The 20,212-nt window shown below is 44.5% G+C and overlaps 1 protein-coding gene and 1 long non-coding RNA gene across 2 annotated transcripts in view; one reads left to right on the forward strand and one right to left on the reverse strand.

Annotated features, from left to right (window-relative positions):
* LOC119404483 (importin-4) overlaps nucleotides 1-6,271 on the forward strand; it is a 142,453-nt gene extending 136,182 nt beyond the window's left edge. Inside the window, exons 27-28 of the mRNA XM_037670995.2 lie at nucleotides 161-230; nucleotides 6,077-6,271. Coding sequence (XP_037526923.1) covers nucleotides 161-230; nucleotides 6,077-6,207 — 201 coding nt within the window. The 3' untranslated portion in view covers nucleotides 6,208-6,271. The remainder of the gene's footprint in view (nucleotides 1-160; nucleotides 231-6,076) is intronic.
* Nucleotides 1-20,212, reverse strand: part of LOC119404496 (uncharacterized) — a 46,707-nt gene that overhangs the window by 4,277 nt on the left and 22,218 nt on the right. The window contains exons 2-3 of the long non-coding RNA XR_007417095.1: nucleotides 6,560-6,663; nucleotides 2,163-2,279 (exon numbers count right to left, since the gene is read on the reverse strand). This is a non-coding gene — a long non-coding RNA (uncharacterized LOC119404496). The remainder of the gene's footprint in view (nucleotides 1-2,162; nucleotides 2,280-6,559; nucleotides 6,664-20,212) is intronic.

Consider the following 20,212-nt stretch of genomic DNA (forward strand, 5'->3'; position numbering starts at 1 on the left):
TCACTGCAGAAAATGCAGTTATGAAGGTTGTGAGCAAATGTTTCATTTCTCTTATTTTTGAGCATTTTCACACATTTCATGAAACACTGTGTGTGCATGTGTATAATGTATGTATAGTCACAAACACTCATGTTTTCATACTTCACGTTGTTTGTTGCAGTTCATCAAAAATATTCCTTCCATTCTTCGCATCGTCCTGCGGGTCATCCACACTGACCAAATCAGTGAAGGTTGGTTCATCCGGAACTATTATTTACAGCATTGCCTCAATTTTTTTACCTGTTTTTTTTTTGTGTGTGCTTGCAGTCCATGTTGGAATTGCACAACATGTAGTGTCACAGCTGGCATTAACCTGCGCTCATTATTGTGCTCTGTATTGCTGTCTTTTAGGTAGTAGTAATTATTGCATTAACGACATAGCACCTTGAGTCGCTACAATCATAGAAGGCATGAAGTGATGCTACTACACAACATTTTTTGTTGAAGAATGCCACTCTATGGTGACACTGTCATACAACCAGCTGAAATAAACATTAAACATTTGCATACCAGTGTAACCATTAATACTAAAATAATCTTCATACCCCAATGGTCAAACTTGCCACTGAAAAACAATGAAAATTTCAGTTTGTGTCATAAAATCGCTCCTGCTTCCATTACCGAGAATACTTTTGACCTGTAAATTCTGTGACCGAAGTGTGCAGTAGCAGGTTAGAAACCATGCCTATTCACCATACCCTCTTCCTACAAAGCACTCGTGACCCTTGTGCCCTTGAGACTCCAGGTAGAAGTAATACCCCTGTCACACTGGAGGTGTTAATGTCATTAGGTTCGAATGTCATTCGGCGCTACGAATGCCATTCGATTCATGGCGGTGCTACACAGGAAAAAGTAATGTCATTCGTTCATGATATCAATGTCGATAATTCAGGAAAAAATGGCTGGAAAAGTTGAGGGAGGTAAATGTAGAGTGGCATGAAAGCGAGGTTCCTTATTTTAAAAGGCATGTGCGAAGTCGCATCGCTGGATAAACACGGATAAAAATTTCATATTGCAGGATATATGGCCACCATAAGCCAAGACGACGCTTAGCCAGTAGCCACAGCCAATAGAATGGCTGACATGGCAGTACCGCTATTCTAGGCACTGTAGTACCGCTGAACGACGACGCTAAGCTGCAGCAAGTAAAACATTTAGTTGCTTTGTACTTAGCGTCGCAAGGAACGCGCATAAGCCAGAAGAAGAGATTTGACGGAAACTCAGAGCGTTCCGCGTTTGTTCGCTTTCAAAACGCGGTCTCGCACGCGTCCATGCGGGAAAACAGCTTTCAACGAAACTGCGCACAATTGTCTTCTCATAGCCTTATGAGAGCAAACATCTCCACCTCGGTCCAGTGCGCTCGTGCAGTTCATTCCATCGCTGCAGATACACATGCACACAGGCGTCTGTTTGTTTACATTATGGCCGACCGTGCCGGCGGCCATAATGTGGAGAGTAAAAACATTTCGCGACAGCCTTCCGTACACCTGTGCTCGTTAAAATCACAGACGCCTTTAAAAAAGCAACATTAATTGCGTGTTTGCACGAATGCATGTCAAATTAAGAATACTAAATGACACATTTTAAGTAGTCTCTGGTGTAGAGACTATACATTCGGTTCGGCTTCCACACCGAATGTGTTTTTCGAACTCATTCGATTGCTTAAGTCATTGGTCTGTAATGACTTTAAATATCACTGTGTTGCAGCCGCATAATGTCATTAGGTGCGAATGTCATTCCATTCGAATGACATTAAAACGTCCAGTGTGATAGGGGTATAAGCTTAATCTGCACCAAGTACCTCAAGCCATAAGGTAGTCAGATCTTCGTTTGAGTCAAAATATAAATCATATAGTTAACAAAATTAATCAGACACAAATCACCTTGTCAACGTTAGCATTATAATCATCAATGTACGGGGGAAAAGGTCAGGCACACCGCTGTCATGTGGTCGCGCCTGCGTTGAGCAGACCGAAAGATGCGTGAATGAGCGGCTTAGAGAACATAACAAGGTGCAAAAACGTGCCGATAGTCACCTGGCTGTCCACTGTAGTTATTGTGGTTGTCTACCATATTTTCATAGCACAAGCATCATTTATTGCAACAGAGAATTGTCCACTCACTTGATTGTTGAGGCAGCTGAAATGAAATTTGGTTGAAACTTGATGGTTTGCTTGATACAAATGGTTGAGTAATGATTGACTTGGCAGGTGGGCTTTTTTTCTTCGGTTCCCTTGTACCTGTATATGTATGCGCATCTCGCAGTAAACGTTCATTTGAAATAAGCTCTTGTCACTTGTCCTTTCTGTATCCGTCCTTCGTAAAGTTTTGCGCTCCCTACAATGATGGATCATTACCCACTAGCCCGTTCAAATTGTCTGTTAATTTTAAGTCCCCATCGGTATACTTAGTTGACACATCAGAACCAATTAAAAAATGTGCAACGTGTTCTATCACGTCTATATACAGTCATCAACAGAACATTACATGAATTGAAGTGTCTGTTGGACTCAACACATTACATCACTGCTGCAGTACTACAGCCAATGGCCAATTTTTCGGACATGCTTGAAAATTCTAATGCTTTCGCGGCACCACCACAAGCCCCATAGATTCAATGCATAAGAATGTCTGAAATTTTGGATGCTGAAACTCTTCGGCATTCGATTTTTTGGACTTTCTGCTCAAATTGCAGGTCCGAAGTGGTATTAGTTGAAGCCACCACTTCTACCACATCAGTCATCGAACAGGCTTGAACCAGCGCTTTGACGAGTCACTCAGTTTGTGGCTGCCGTGGCGTCCGAAAGTCAGCTTTGCCGCAAACCCAGAGTGTTATGGGGCGAAACATGCTGAGAATCTGAAGGGGCCACTGTTACTGCGCTGTGCAGCAATGTCTATGATGAGCACCAGAAATGCACGGAGGTATGATGGCAGACAGCAGACAGTCCAGTCCGATTTAATCACTGAGAGCCCTATTATAAGCATCTTCAGCTAACTATCTGATAGCACATGTGGCTTAGCGCAATTGTTAACGTATTGCATGCTTTTAACTGGCAACAACCCAAGCGCACTGCACCACCATTCACTGCTGCCTCTTTGTGCAAGACCACTAAGTGCACCACACAGGCACGTTGCTTTCAGGAGCGAAAGCATTTCACAATCACCGCGCCTGTGTGTGGTCAAGAACTGAGTGGACATGAAGACCACTCACAGCAGACATGTGTACAGTACAGCAAGTGCCTCGGCAGTGACGGCATGAGCTTAGTAGGTGACGTACTGCGCACAACTAGGAACAATTGGCTCCATATGACAGCAAATGCAGCATTTTATTGAAGCGTCAGAGATTTTTCATACAGTAGCATATCGCTTACACACACACACGCACCGGGGAAAGCTGGACAAGTTGTCCACTGTCACACCACAGCATTTGTGTTCTGCGTCATCGTTTTGAAATGCTCCTTGGGAAAGCAACTGTGTGAGAGAGCCGTAATTTTTTCTGCGTATTGGTGGTATCGGTGGCACTTGTGACAAGACACAAATCTGCAATCAGTGATTGGCACGTAGCTAAGCTGGGTTCCCGGCAGGTGTCGAAGGTATTCACAGGAGCTTGTGCGAGCACCAAAATGCCTGATAAGTGTACTGGCAGGCCTTGCGAGCTATTTCGGTTATGGCTGTGGTGATTTGACCGCTTGAGCTAAGTAAAAAAAAAGCATGAATTCATTTTTTCGGATGATTCCCCAGCCCCTGGGGAGTCCGAAAAATCGGACATTGACTGTACTAAGCTTTACCTCTTTCTTTCCACCCACTCATCATTTTTCCCTTTTAATTCTTGTGGTTTACAGTGTTTATAGTGTTCATCTGTGGAAAATGATAGGTGTAACCTTAAGAGACAGGAAGAGAGCAGAGTGGGTCAGGGAACAAACGGGGGTTAAGGACATCATAGTTGAAATCAAGAAGAAGAAATGGATATGGGCCGGGCACGTAGCACGTCGGCAGGATAACCGGTGGTCATTAAGGGTAACTGACTGGATTCCAAGAGATGGCAAACGCGTGAGGGGGAGACAGAAAATTAGGTGGGTAGATGAGATTAAGAAGTTTGCAGGTATAACGTGGCAGCAGAAAGCACAGGACCGGGTTGATTGGCGGAACATGGGAGAGGCCTTTTCCCTGCAGTGGGCGTAGACAGGCTGATGATGATGATGAGTGTTCATCTAACAGCCAATCATTTTAGAATTATCAATTGAAGAGTGGAAAAAGCTACCAGATCAAATTGGTAATGAATGTAGCCCTTTGAAATTCAAGCAGCTATTGACAGTTCATCTGAAGAACCTATAATCAGTTATGCTATTTCTAAGTCGTTCATCATCTGGATAAATGTCTACTTGTTTTTCATCTTATTGTATTGTAAAGTTATGTAAGGTGTATTATATTTGTATCATTGCTCGTTTTGTAATACCTTTAAAGGGCCATTGAAGCCATCGACAATTATAAATGAACAAGCACAGCATGCAGATTGCATGGTAGCAATCATGTGTGCAAAGTACAACTCTGTGTTGCAGAAACGGCGGAAATTTCCTACAGAAAAGTATGCGGTTTCTTCTCAAGAAAACTGTGCCTCAAGCGAGAGGCAATCAAACGCACAAATGCGCTACGTAACATGCACTGGTTGGAACGTCACTGACCACAGCACGTGACTTTGGTTCATCATATCACACTTGCACCCCAAAGCAAAATAGAAAGAAAAGTTTTTAAAAAATGGAGGTAGGGCTTGTCACATGAACGTGATGCACTCCCTTGGCTCCAGCTAAGGGAGAATGCAGAGAAGGCCTGCTGTTCATTTACAATAGCTGAGGCAAAGGGGGAAAGTGTCCCTGTTGACAGTGGTTCTCGCCTCCTTCTGACTATGTGGTAACAGTACGATACCTTCAATAATTAATGGTGGGTCTTGTTTAACACTCACAAGCTCTAAATGGCATAAAGTTTTTAAAGTGCACCACATTCAAGTAAATGTCAAAATTAAGTGCTTCATAATAAAGTAATAGCTCACAAATCACAAGAAAAGCATAAATAAATAATAGTGACTGGTTAAGGTAAGATGCGGCAGTACAGTCTCTTCCAAAAATTTTATGCAAAATTGAATGTCAACTGGAGGAGCATGCTAGAAGGCATAGTTGCAGGTTGAGGTGCTGCTGCCATGCTCTCGATTCTGCACTTTCTTTCACTTAAAGAGAATAAATAATGTTTTGCAATAAATTTAGTTCTCTTGGGTTGTTTTCCCCCCTCTTCAAATAGTCTGTACTAAAAGAACTTGTGAGAGCTCCACCACTCTTTCTCCCTCTTTAATAAAATAATTGACGCTTTGCACAGCCTTTCACTTCACTTAAATAATGCTTGTACATATGAGAAATGCAGAGTGCAAGGACGTATAAGCAGCCCCTCGGCACATTAACACTGTTATCACTACCATGCTCACAGTATGGACTGCATGTGCAGAGTTAAGTAGAGGGTTAAAAGAGCTTAATTAAGAGACACAGTGTACAGTGCATTTCGTTTGGCTGCAAAACAACTCAGCCAAGTGTGTAAACCTTTGCACTCTGCAGCAGAGCTAAGGCAGCCTTTTGCTGCTGGCACAACCGTTAGGGGGAGCGGTCAGTAAATCTCATTGCTGTAAACCTGCCTAATCCTTTCATTGGACATTGACAAATGCTGGCGGCTTCCATCAGTCTCTTCTCATGTGCTGTCTAGTTTCATGGCTTGCAGTGCCACTGGTAGTACTTTCGATCGTGCCATTGTCGTCAGACTATCGATAGTTGCCAGGAGCTGTTCCTGTTGCGCAGCAGTAATTGCCTCCCATGTTGCATCAAGTCAATATGTCGCCCTCTCATATTGTTCGAACACAAGCTGAGAACATCGAACACAATACTAAACTTTGCTTATGGTCGATGTTTCGCCATTAAAGTAAAGCCAACATTTTAGGGTGTTTTTTTTAGAGCACGCATTACTGTGATTTTGATTTCACTTTTTTTTTTAATTGCAGAGACAAGGATCAACCTGTTTCATTTGATCAAGTCGCTGAGTTTGAGCATCCCACAAGAGATTAAGGCCATCCTGCAGGCATGCACTCATGAAGAGCAACAAGCATTTGATGCTGTCTTGAAAGCTTCTTAATTTAATTATGCCAAAGTTATAGTTAAATTGTTCAAGCATGAGCAAATAAATAAATTTCTATCATTCTTTTGCTTTTTTTTGTGATACACTGCTTCCTTATTTTTTTACTTTTGCATGAAAACACTTCTAGGTCTCAGCGGTAAAAGATATAATCACAGTAAAACAGCACCAGTGAAAACAACAGACCAGACGAGGAGAAAGGCACATAACGCAAGTGCCTTGTGTTACGTGTCTTTCTGCTCGTTAAGTCTGTTGTTTTCACCGGCGCTATTTTACTGCAAATATGAACCAACTAGCTCAAAAGTACATCTTGAAAAGAAATAAGTTTAAAATAAAAAAAAAGTGTACTTACCATCATTGGGCCAGTCAGGTTCTTGCAATTAATTGTCGATACAATAGATGAGAAGTGGAAAATCTTCAAGGCCTGCAGTTGCCTCAGAAGTGTTGTTACACCCACTGAGGGAAGTAAAAAAAGTGTGTCACTCTATTCGAATCTCTGAAAGTGTAACTTTAGTAGATGTGCAAAACAAGCATTCTTGATAACAGTCTTTCATTTGTTAGCCATCTTGGTCTTGTATTTTTTTTTCTAGCATATTTTTTATATTCTGCGTGTGAATGTGCATGTGTGGATACAGTGCTCACCAATCGAAATGCAACAGTCCAAGTGCATGGCAGCCAGAAATTCTTGCATCACCATTAACTGCAAGGGATACTGCCAGGCTAATGTAGTGCGTTATTTGATGAAAGCGAGAGCCTCTGTGATGCTTTGTGACTGAATTTGGTTCCCCACCAATCACTCAGCACGCTCATGTGGCACAAAAAGCCCGTGTGGTCTCAGTATTGTGTTTCACTCACTGAGTGCTGTACATATGCTCGTGTGCGTGAGTGTGTGTTTCAATTGTGGCGCCAAAATGTCCACGAGCATGAAAGAAGCTTAGATAAACTGCACCAGAAAATATGCAAAGTACAATGTACGTACATGTGGGTTACTTCTATGATTGCGTTGATGTGTAATTTAAACAGAAAACTTGATTTCACCATGAAGAAAGTGAAATATGAAAACTCTGCTGAGAAGGCAGTTTATGAATGGGTAAAAAAAATGTAGAAATGTGATACCCCTGCACTGTCATTTGTACAATACTCACTCAATATTTGACATCTAATGGATGTCCTGTTTGTCTCTGAAATGGTGCAAGGATATGTGGGCATAATTTGGATGTCCCATGTGCAAAGTGTTTTCACTGTGGTGGTCATAATGAAAATTATCTATACTCGGCACAAGACCGACCAAGCATACATGCCAAAACCAAAGAAAGTAGGTAAGGATAGGCTTACTTTAATGAGGAAATTTTGCTCTAGGTGACATGTTTACTGCACTGTACATATTTAAGTATACGTGATTTCATAGAAAATGATGAACAATGCCAGCAGCCAGCATACCTGTAGGGTTAGTAAAGGTGGGAGGGGTGTCTTTTGGGTAATGAGCGTTCGGTAATTTTGGGTGCTTGCCTCCCCACCCCCACCCCCCTGACTGACAAAAGTGGGGAGGGGGCGAAGCCCTCTACATTTGAAAGATGTCACTGTAGATCTGTACGCCGGTCCCAAAATCGCCGTTGGCGGCGCGCCGGTATTTTCACCTCCGGCGGCGGCGCGTGAACGGCGCGGGGTTCATCGGATCGGCGGTGGCGCGGGAGGGGGGAGGAGTAGATTCGAGAGTTGGTGGGGTGAGAAACTTGTCCCTCCAATTTCAAAAAAGAATCTCAATGAAAAGCGAAGCTGTGAATGTGATAGCAACATGTCGTAATGTTGTACGAACTATGGCTAGCAGCTAACTTTCTCATCCAATCTCGCGTAACCCTACAAAACGCTGCTGTATTGAAATACGGCCGCTCCCGGGAGAGAAGCGGTTTTCGTGCAATTTGTCGCATCAGTGGTCACAGCACGAAGCGGTGAGATCACAGCGCATAGAAGGGTATACGAGCCTTTTGCTGTCTGCCGTCATAGTGCGCGCGCCAGCGCTCTCGACCGCGCCCATGCATAGTGAATGTTCGCACTTTCTATTCAAGACACGCAGCCCCCCTCCCCCGGCGTCCTTTCATGCTCATTCACCTAGCGAAAGACGGGCGAGCCGTTTCCTTTCTGGTTGAGAAGCAACCGACGGCAAGCTTCGCACGCGGGCTGATGTAGAGTTACTGTAAAGGTAGCATATACAGTAACTCTAGGCTGATGCTATCGCATGCGCCCTCCGTGTGTCGGAGATGGCCAGCTTGTTCCATCTCTACTTCAGCCGTGTTCCTCGCCAGCGCTCGCCAGCTTTTACTCGCGGGTAGAACATACGATGCGCGGAGCGATGTTATCAAGTTGAACTTTATACGGAACGTGGCGGCGACGGTGAAAACCTGTCCAGAGTGACCATATAAGCAATAAAAAATTAAGAAAAACCGTGGATGCGAGCTCACCTTTTTTCTGGAGAGCTACATTGTCTCCCGCTGTAAAGTGTTCGTCTTTTGAAAAAATCAAATAATCCTGCGCCTTTTCCAGTGGTTTCGTTCTCGCCTTCACTACCCTAGCTTCTTACAGACAATATCTCGTCGCTGCTAATTATTTTTTTATAAAGCACGCGTACAATGTCAGCACTAAGCGTTGAGCCTACCAGGAGTTAGCGCTTGTCGGTTACGCCCTGTTATCTCCGCTTGCGCTGTCAGGAATGCACAAAATGGAGCGAAACCACTTGATCGCGCACGATGGTCATGCGAGACAAGGAAGAACGCGTGGGCGACTGCATGGCAAAACAGGGTGGGAGACAATCCACAGGTGATATTTCTCGTATATGGACCAGTCGAGAGTATGTACACCAAATATGTCGGTGAATCACCGTTCTGGCGTGACTAAGTGCGCCAGAAAGACGAGGAACGCCAAGAGAGAATAGCGCGCTCGTTCTTTAACAGCGAAGCTGTTCTAACTCGGCGTAAAGTGTCTGACGTTGCCCGAAAACTGTCTTCATCATGAACGGGTATGTGCCACAGAATTTGGACAAATCCAACTATGGTGTGGCCTGTAATAACCCTGATGTGTGAGAGAATGAGTACAGTGAGAGAGGGAGAAAAAGAGAGATAGAGAGAGGCGGAAACAAAGATGTAAAGAAATAAAAATTATTCACGAGGACGGTTTTCTAACCCGCCTAGCCTTGATCTGAAGGCGAGAGTCCTACCACTCGGCTATTCAGGCGCGCCTGCAGGGCATAGCATAGCCTTGTATAATAGAGTGTAGCAAGGGGGTCAGAAAGGGAAGTAAGTATCAGGAGGAGAGATGTGATGGTGAGAAGGAGGGAAGAGTAAAACGTAGCACAGAAAGAATGAGAGAAATAACGCGAAAGAAATGCAGAATGAAAAAGAAAGAGAGAACATCAATATTCCACGCACATCACAGGATTGGAACCGCCTTCCCGGAAGCATCGCCGCCATTGAAGACCGTCAACTGTTTAAAACAGCATTAGCTAACACTGTATAAATAGGAGCCGAAGAACTTGTATTTTCCTTACTGTTTGCTGCATTTTTTGTTTGCTTTTACTTGTTTTATTTTTACTCACTCCCCTCTGTAATGCCTTTGGCCTTGAGGGTACTAATAAATGAAATGAAAGAGGGAGAAAAAAAGATAGAAAGAAAGGAAACAAGCATCGTGTCGTCTAGCGACCAGATACCGCACCACCTGGCCAAACCGCGTACGCGCAGTAGCTAAGCCAAGCCTACCGACGTAGATATCGCGCGCAACCTCCGGTCTTTAGTGCATAACCTGGCTGCGCCAGATCGAGAGTCATGGGGCGTCCGAGGGAAGTGCGTACTTCCGAGGAGAAAGCCGCGCATCTTGAAGAGACGTGTCGGTGGACGGGGAGTACGAGCGGCGATGGGCCCATGCTTCGCTGGGTGTGTCCAGATAAGATCGAACACGAGGTCCCGGTCACCATTCCCGATTGTGATGAAATTTACTGTGGGCCTAGGCATTACACCCAGAACAATGGTTTCGCAGTTAGTTTTGCGAAAAAAAATTTTGTTCGCCTGAAAAAAATATATACAAATTTCGGCCGCAAAAAACGCTTTTCCGCCAATTTCGCGATTTCTGAATTTTGAGCGCACCTAGGGAAAAAACGGTGCACTCCTTCGTCACAATATTTATTGCCCTTAAAGAACAAGTGAAATACAATCTTATTAGTCTATTATTTCCCTTGCTTGTTGAAGCACTTTTGGAGAAAAAAATCACAAACTTGGCAAATTGCACAAAATACCTGTATTTTAGAAATTTATTGCTGCAAGGAAGGTAAAGTGAGGATAATAAAAATCGGTACATATTACCTTTGATACCTCCGCTCTCGTTTAAAATAATTTTCGTGCTTTTATCGCGCTCCGTTTTACTTGATAATTGGGCTATCTAAGTAATTTACCAAAAACGCCGAACTTTGAAAATGTTTTTCTCAAAGAGGCAATTTTTAATTTTTTTTTTAAATCCCTCTGATTGAAGTCAAGGACGTCATCTCCCAAAGTGCAGAAAAAAACGTTGCATTATTTTTGTTGCTAACAAGTTATAGTGCGTCAAATGTGACCACGCCAGCCTAGCGGCCGCGTCGTTCGTTATGTGCTGAAACTCGGATATAAGTTGCTAAAAATACTTGTACGTGTCATAATCACAAATTAGCAGCTCCACACCAACAAATGCTTAGCCCGGTGTCATGCATGGTTCAGCAAGCTTTGTCTTGGGATCAGCCGCTTGACAAACCCGCAGCAGCGGCCGCTCGATGCTGCGGGCACTCGCATTACATGAGTGCCGCTTCGACTGCGGATGAGCTCCGCTTGAGCGCCAAACTATGCTCAGAGGACAAACGAGAGAATGAATGCATCACTGTGAAAGTTAAAGGCCGTTAAGTGCCAACAAATGACATAATATGCAACGAAAACTCTGCCGTCAATTTCCCAGTGAACGCCTTCAATACAGCACGGATGTATTTTTTTCCCCTGCTGTTATGCCCGAAGCCGCATAATGTCGTGATAAACGCTCGACTTGCGTTGACTGTTCTATCTGCGGAGGCACAACAATACAGTATTGTAAAAGCGGTTCTTTAATGAAATAAAGGACTTGGACACACTTCTTTTCACAGCCGGCTGACTCAAGCGTTCTGGCACGAGATGAACAACTGCAGTTCGAGTTGCTCAACCATCGGAAGCACGTATGACAGCTTTCTTTAGATGTCAATGGCTTTCTTTTGTGTCATATGTTGCTCATAGAATGAACCTAATTATCTTTAGGCCATCAGAAGAGAGAAAGCAACACATGAGCGCACTACTGGAGGCGCTCACTGGGAAATTGCTGGCAGAGCTTTTGTTGCATACTATGACATTTGTTGGCACTTAACGGCCTTTAACTTTCACAGTGATGCATTCCTTATCTCATTCGTCTTCTTAGCGTAGTTTTCACGCACAAGTGGAGCTCATCCACAGTCGAAGCGGTACTCATGCAATGTGAGTGCCCGCAGCATGTGCACTGCAAGGAGTGCACTTGCCAGCCAAAACTTTGTGACACAGAGATAATCGACATGCCCAAGAACCGAACGACTAGAGAAACAATTGAAGCGTTTCGAATTAAGGAAGGATGGCGATAAGTGCGTCAGCCAGGTGTATGTTCTGCTAACACATTCTGAATTTGCTTTTTTGGACGTAACATGACTCAGTGCATTTCTTTTCTTGTTTTTTTTTTGGGGGGGGGGGGGGGGGGGGGGGGTTAACACGTGCTTACCTGATGTATGCCATCGGTTATCATAGCGGTATTTCGTTGATCCACGCTGTTTGTGATAATAAGGGTGGTTTGTGGTGACGTGCTGCATATATAAGAATGTTCTTTCCGAAATAAAAATTTTCAGTTGCTAGTAAGCGCTCCGTCCTGTGTCCTTTCTAAGTCTTCGTGCCTATTGCGCTTGTTTCATTATGAGAAATGATGATAGTAAGATCACCCAGCTATGAATGGATGATAGTAAGCGCCCCGAAGTTGACTCTCTTGACTCTCTCTTGAGTCCGTGTTTGCACGTCCGGTCTTCTTATCGTGAATACTTAACAACTAGCTCAGCTATCTGTTACATTTTTTCTCCATGGTTGAAGCGCATTCCGTCCCTCTTATTTGTCTCGAGAGTTGTGAAAGCTTTATGACGTCAAAATGAAGCTGCAGAAGACAACCGGAAACAGAGGGCGCGCTGCTCGCCGAGCCCCGGCCTTCAGCCTCGGCTGAAATGGACAGTACATTACATAGACACATAGAGAAGAGCTCCCTTGGCGAAGTGAAGTACCTTATGTCCCGATTGCCCGTTCGGTTTAAAAGAAAAGACTAACGGCGGCGCGGCGTGGTCACTCCCGGGGCTTCGGCGGCGCGCAAGTCTAGGTCACTGTCCGCTGCTCCCTGGAAAATCCAGTTGATTCAACGTTTTCTTTCAGCATAGCAGTCGCATAATTATTGAACATTTATTACAAATCCCCTGCCTCTGCAGTGGAAGTTGTGTTTCATTCTTCACCACACGTACGGTGCAGTACGTTCTCTGTGGTACAAGCTGAATGCATGAAAACATCCGTAAATAGAGGGTGGGTGCTCGAGTCGACGTTTCGACGAGTGGACTTGTCTTCTTCAAGGCTGGAACGGATTTCCTTAGCGCTTCAATCCAGTGGCGTAGCCAGAATTTTTTTTCTGGGAGGGGGGGGGGGGGGGCTGGCATGTCAGCACACGCACACGCACACACACACACACACACACACACACACACACACACACACACACACACACACACACACACACACATATATATATATATATATATATATATATATATATATATATATATATATATATATATATAGAGAGAGAGAGAGAGAGAGAGAGTGTCAGTTCAAAAGCATATGCTTAACCGTGACTAACTATAACTCAAGTTCAAAAGTAAACAAAAGCTAGCGTGCGACGAGCCAAGGAGTCGAGCAGTCTGCAAGAGTGCTTGCGAGTCTACTTGCGGCGGATGGGATTGCAGAGCAGTTTTTCTCGGGAGTCTTTTTCGCCAACTGTGCAGGTGGCATTGAGCGGAGATCGACCAATGTCGCATACGCCCTAGTAAACGTCCAGTAGGGAGCTGCGGCTGTTGTTGCAAGCCGATGGTTTAAGACGAATGAACCACGACTCATAGTTCTCCTTTGCCCCACTTTCGTTCCCGAGCCAACGTCGGGGCATCATTTGAGTCGAAGCTATGTCCTATATGTGCAGGGGTGTGCATGGGTGCATATGTGGCGAAAAGTCTATGCCATTTTTTTAATAATTGTTCTGTTAAATTGGAGCCTTTCACAATAATGAATTCACCCGTATTTTAGAACATTTTTGCATCCAAAGAGATGTGCGCATCCTGCACCTGCGATTTTCTCATGGAAACGGAGTGCTTTCTTCGTTCCCAGCCCGCGCGGCACACCGCCATTTCATCGTTTTATAGCCCTGACACAAGGGCACTCTATAAAGTCCTTTACGTGAGGGGACATCTTCCGGAAAGTCCTTAATGTGCAGTGACACTGTTACAAGTTGCCACTCTAGCGTCGCCAGCGCGAAGTCGGCAGGTTAGGTCTTTCCGTACGCAAGCAAACACAGCGAAGAGATCAGAGACGTGTTTGGAAAACAAAAGAACAACTTTATTCTAGCGGTATCGCAGCTCAAGGAATTTCAGCAGTACAACACTTAAAGCAAACCAACATACGTATTTCTGAGCCATAAAACCCAACATAACTAACATACGTATAAAATCGATCAATCAGATTACAAGAGGCAGTATCACACAATTAACAAACATTAGTAGATATTAACTCAGGCTGTACATCTAGGTTAACAGCGGACGTTAATCGAGTTAACAGTAGCTAAAGATGTGAAAGTTCGAAAGTTAAACAGATCAAGGCATACGTGTGATGACCGGAAGCGTTGAGTCCAGGGTGTCGGAACGGCACGAAAACCGAAAACGAAAAACGAAAAAAACGATATTTTGGACCGGAACGAAAACGTAACCGAAACTTTATCTATTATTTCGTTCCGGAGTGAAAACGAAATTTTTTCAATCGTTTTTCGGTTCACGAAAAAATTTCGCAATCCGGAGCGACTGAGCTCGTGAAATGTGAGCATATCTTAGGGTACGGTATTAGCGCGTACCTCAGGCAGGAATTCCAAAGCAAAGATATGTTGAAATTGTGCGAAAAACGAAAACAGTGCCAACCAGAGATGTTTATATTAACGCAAGTGGATTTTTGCGCGCCTGTCACGCAGGCCAGCGTAGAGAGGGCATTGTCGGCGCCGAAGTTTGTTACAGCGAAAGCTGTTATGAGATCACAACAGCTGATTTTGGCGCCATAGTTTTCCACCGCCGCCGGTGTCCATGACCGCTAACGCGTGATATAAAAAAAAATGAATGAGAAACAAATTTCTAGGATCGGATGGCATTTCAACCTGCGCCCTCTGCGTGGCAGTCGGGTCTTCCACAACAGTGCCACGCTAGTGCTTCTATGCTTGCGAGGAAAGCGTATCCCCGGAGTCGGGGCTCTCCCGGTTTGGCGCGAAACCGGATCTGACGTTACCATAGGGAGGTACTCCCTGCCCCTAGACAGGTACTGTTGTAGCTAGGGAAAGATCCGACGATTCCTCGGCCTTGTCCCCAGCCTTTACTTGCCTATGTTCTACTGGTTCTACTCGGTACCCTCACCCCCTCACCGCAGTCGCCGGCTTTGTTTGAGTTATGCCTTCTTTACGCGGTGTGTTGATAGGTGACAGCCAGGTTAAATTCATGTGCAGGAGTCGCCTTCACTTGAAAACATCCGTCGAGACCTGCACATTTAGTTTTGGTGGTTTTGACGCTGTGCGAATGGCTGAGGCCGTCTCTGCGATGCACTTTCAGCGCGTAGACTGTTGTTTTGTACGTTGGTGGTAACGACGTTTGCGGTGCCAACGCGGACCCTCAAGATATATGCGACAATATAGGGGTACGTATTCTGAAATTGTGAGATGCTTGGCATCAGTCACTGAAGGTTGTATTTTCTTTACATTTTAGAAGTTAGTTCTGCTACTGCAGCACGATGTGGCCCCCGTGGTGTATACGTCTTCAAAGTGCTGCCACGTTGCTCCAGCTCTGAAGACGCCGATCGGAGCGCCAGATCAAGAAAACGCGCTTGCTGAACCGCAAGCTGACGGCTACGCTGAAACGCCTGCCGTGTGTTCGAATCTTGAACGCCGAGGCAAGTTTACGCTGACATACTGGTGCGCGCCGCTGAGGGAAATGCCGTACCGTCGTGGTCGGCACGCAGCTTTTTTTAAGAACTTTTTAGCCGCGCTAGTTGCTCATTGCTTGCGGTAAAGTGATGCGGTAGAGGTCTTGCGGGTTATAATACTGACATGCCGACCACGACGGTATGGCATATCCGTATTGCTGCACGGTAACCTGCACTGCCAACAGACCCGATCAAAGCGGTATGTAGATGCGTACCGTCCGCACCGCATTCTAACGAATTTTAAAACTTAGTTGTAAGTGCTCCTAGCAATTTTCTCCCGTGTATATGCGTTCATCTGAAATACCTGACTGTTGTTATTGACAAGGCGTTCACACGATGTTGAGATACAGGGAAAATACCGAAATGAAGGTGACAATGCACGTTAAGCACGTGCACACCTTTTACGTGCACACCTTTTAGTGATCTTGCATGTGGCCATTATACACAGTGGAAAACAAGGCCTTGAAATTTAATGCCCTTTCTTTAAGACGGTGACATACATGGACAGTGAGGATGCTTTTCAGTATTTAGATTTAGCGGAGTGAGGCAACGTGGTGCCATTTTTAGTAGAGGCATTTGAGAATACATGGCTTGCATGTGCCGTCACATGAGCTGGCTCGTATGTTAGAGACAATTTTGATAAACCATTCCAATGTCCGTGGAATGGTTCATCAACAATGGCAGTGGTAGTGACACAAGCATCCTAGCCTTTCTCACCGAAGGCCACTAATAGAGTAAGACAGTGTTTTCAAGGCATGGGAAAAGAAATGTTTGACTGAAACATCAGTATGTGGCGATACCAAATTCAGAAAACCGCCAGTGTCCGCATCTTCTCAGTGACAACCAACTCACTATGACGTTGTTAGGTAACTTTTGTTACCCTTGAATAAATGAAAGCCCACAAGTCACTGCTATCTCGATCTGTTTCAGTGGACGAATGAAAACCTGTCGACGAAATGGCTTCATGTATGTGAGGTACCTTTTGAAAAGGCAACAATTAAAATTAACGTTTCAGAACCACTATGGGCCCCTTGTTCACAATAAAGAATGCGAAGAGGGTGATTATTTATGGCCTAGGTGCCAGTGGGTGCTGGTGTATATCCTGGGTAGGTCAACACATGTACAGCTAAAGTAAGTTGCACACATACCACATTTGAGATCAGATGTATAAAGATTTTCTTCATTGTGATTAGAGCAGTGGTGTCCAAATTAATCGCTTGGTTAGTAATGAATAATTATCCACCAGTGTTTGAGCACGTCTTGCCTTTCTCAAGGCACTTTTATGGTGTTTTGTTGTTTGTTTGAACTTTTCGTTCCACTAATGTAGGATGTGTCACAGTTCACGCATTTTGTGGGTAACCTCCTGGAAACTATTTGTCTAAGGAGCACTTTGATTCTTTGGGAGGACAAACGGGAACAGCAAAAGTATGTGGGCATCCCATGGTGCAGGGAATAAGCGAGTCACTTGCAAGATTTTTTACACTAATTGTGTGAGAATTTCCCAGATGCCAAAAAACTAGGTAACATGACAGCTCACACATGTTAAAGACCTCTTGGAGCAATAAAAGTTACCAGGGGTAATCTACAAAATTCCACGCATGAACGTTGATACGACTTATATCAGTGAGACTAGAAACCTCAAACGAAGTTCATCGTCAACAAACAGTGCAGCAGTGTACAATAGACAAAGAAGGGAACGGTTGTCTTTGTTCCCTTCTTTGTCTGTTGTCCACTCCTACCCTTTTTGTTGAAGATGGATTAGCAATTAGCCCAATCTCAAAGCTTGCCTCAGACGAAGGATTCAACACCAATAGTCACACTCGTTCGGAGCTTTGGCAATTTTAGAGCCCTGTAAAAGCCTTTTATTCATCAATAGAGAGCCATTGGGTGTTTCCCAATATGCCTTACAAGTTTGCCATTGAAAGTTCTGTCTACGTTAATGCAACAGCTTAAACATAATAATTCTAAGTTAGAAACACAGACAACTAACTGGCTAGAATGTGCTATCATATCCTAGTGGAAATGGAAGGACCGTAATTATAGTGATAGAATCTAGCACACTTTTTGCAGTTTCAACAGGATTTGCATTTTTAAAATGTGTTTCAATGTTGCAAAAACCGTTTGTTGTGCAGCCTGGTGGACAGGCCTTCATACTGTGCAAAGGAGCGATTCGGATTGCTGTACAGTCCTTCTGTTCTTTACATGCACCATAATTCGTGCTTGATATTACAATCTATATTATTAGGCATCCCCACTTTATTCTATGCTTTTTATAAGGCAAAAGGAGTGATTGCTGAGAGGCGGCTTTGCCATCACTGTGACTAAGGGAACTGGCAACCTGTGTCAAGCCGTGGTGCTTATGCGCAGTGCGTATACATGCTGAGTGCACAAACACGAACCACAGCAACAGGGGCTGTATAAGCACAGTGTTGCTTTCTTATAGATAAGGCCTTGCTCGTTTGCTGGCGTATTATTGCTAAACTACCACTGTTTACAATGTGTTGTGTGTATGACTGAATTGGTGCGTAAAATTGTGATAAAAATTTCGAGCCATTCCATTTTGTGAAGGCAGGTTACCAGTGAAGCTGTCTAGCACATAACACACAAATATGAACAAATGTATGAACTCGTTTCTTGTTTGTATGATTGGTGGTAAATGTGATGAAAGGTACACACACACACATTTGTTGTCTTGATCGGTGGCTCATTATTTTTTGGTCATGGTGATGACGATGGCCTTATTGTTGCTATGATGCGCAGTGATCAGCTTGGTTACAACCTTGCACATGTTCTTAGCCAGAGTCTCATCTATGCCTGTCTGGTGGTGAGGTTTGTACAAATTGTGTCGCACAGGAAGCCAAAGCATTCTAACACAAATTGCATAACTACGGTGGTTTGTTTTTGTGTTTATATTTTTTCAAATTAGAGGGTAAAAATTGGGTGCTATTTTTCAAGCTGGTAATTTGAGAGAAATCACATTTTTCGTGGAACCATCATTGAACTGCAAGGTTTTAGGGGGGGTTTAGTTTAGAAATGCTACATGAAATACATTTACACAAATTGATAAGTCAAAAGGACAGTAAAGAGCCTTGATAACATCTAGGAAAAGACACATTTAATTCACAAAAAGCTGATCACCGATTTTTTACGCGTCCTTGTTAACGTACATTGCCATTTGCATGTGCAGCATGTTGGTCTTCATTCGAGAGCTGTCTCACCTTTGGATGTACCGAGGCATCCACTTCCACCTGAGCACCGCACCGTGCAGCCAACCACTCCGCGGAGCGCTCTCTCGCGGGCTGTGGGGCACGCAAGCGCAAGTGACAACTGTAGGTGGGTGCCTCGCCCGGTCCGTCTGTGCTAAAAGCTGCGGCGGCTCCGCCCAATCGCGCTTGCCTCTTCGATGAAGGTACTTAATCTCATGGAAATCGAGAAGCTGCTAGCGGACTACGCCTCGCTCCGCTCACTGCTTTTTTACCTACTGTTTCTTTTTCTGCATGCGATCTTAAAAGTAATAAACCTGGCCCGTGCACGAGTAAGATCGCCAAGCCGGGCTTGGCACTCCCGCAACTAAAGCTACTCAGATGCTTTGTGCCGTACAGTCTAGAATATTCCCGCTACCTCACCACGGTTGTTTCATCAGCTGAAAGGTTTGGCGACAACAAAGTCGACAATAAAAAAATATAAGGTTTGCGCTGTGAATTGAAGGCTCACGGAAAACTTTCTGCTTCGTGCTAAAGTTTTGAGCCAAGAAATATATAAAGCGATACGCGGTGCTTGGGTCACCTAGCGATAAAAAGGGAGTCAAGCTTATTCAGCGCCTGCTTACAGAAGTAATCATTTGTCAGCGGCGCTTCTTTGGTGAACTGATTGCGTTGCAAACTCTATTAGAATGCTTCTTCATTTTTCTGCATGAATGGTACGAATAAGCATGGTTCAAATGAGTAGCAAATTAGGGCGGCGTATTGGCGAGTTAAATTCGCTAGCGCATGAAGGCAGCAGTGCTGATAACACCTGAATGTAATGTAACTTCTCTGAAATTGGCAAATTGCTCACATCCTTTGTTTTCAGGCGAGTACAATCCAAACTTCGCACATTAAAGCTGTTATGTCAGACCTTACCATGCATTTATCGCCAATTTTGCGGCGCCTAGCTTTGAAGCTGATCAAAAACATTTGCGTGAGCAGCGGAACATTCTGGCTACTGGGCTCAAAGGAGCTGAGTTGCTTAGTTGTAGGAGTTCAAGCGCGGCTGTGAAAGTTTACTCATGCACGGACCGAGGTTTATTGTTGTGAGATCGCATCCAGAAATGAAAGAAAACACTAGCAGCAAAAGCTAGACGGAACAAGGTGCAGTCGCTTCGCTTCTTCTGAACCGTGCCGGATGCTGGATTTGCATGCGCATAGCAAGAGCGATAGCTCACCGCAAAGCAAGTACAATTCGGCAGCAGAGCTGCCGCTCTTTAGCAGACGACGCGGCGAAGGCTCCGCCTAGAGCTGTCACACTGCGCATACGCGCTAGTTACCCAAGCAACCAAGAAGGCGCTCCGCGGAGTGTGGCCGCCGGTGCGGTGTTCAAGGTGGAAGTGGACGACTCTGTACTCAGCTGAAAGACCCTCTCAACATCACAGCTTTCATTAGCTATAGTCGGGTACAACTTTAGAAGGCAGCGGCATTTTCCCTCAAAGGCGG

This window comes from Rhipicephalus sanguineus, chromosome 1 (genome assembly GCF_013339695.2).
Source record: "Rhipicephalus sanguineus isolate Rsan-2018 chromosome 1, BIME_Rsan_1.4, whole genome shotgun sequence".
Classification (NCBI taxonomy): domain Eukaryota; kingdom Metazoa; phylum Arthropoda; class Arachnida; order Ixodida; family Ixodidae; genus Rhipicephalus; species Rhipicephalus sanguineus.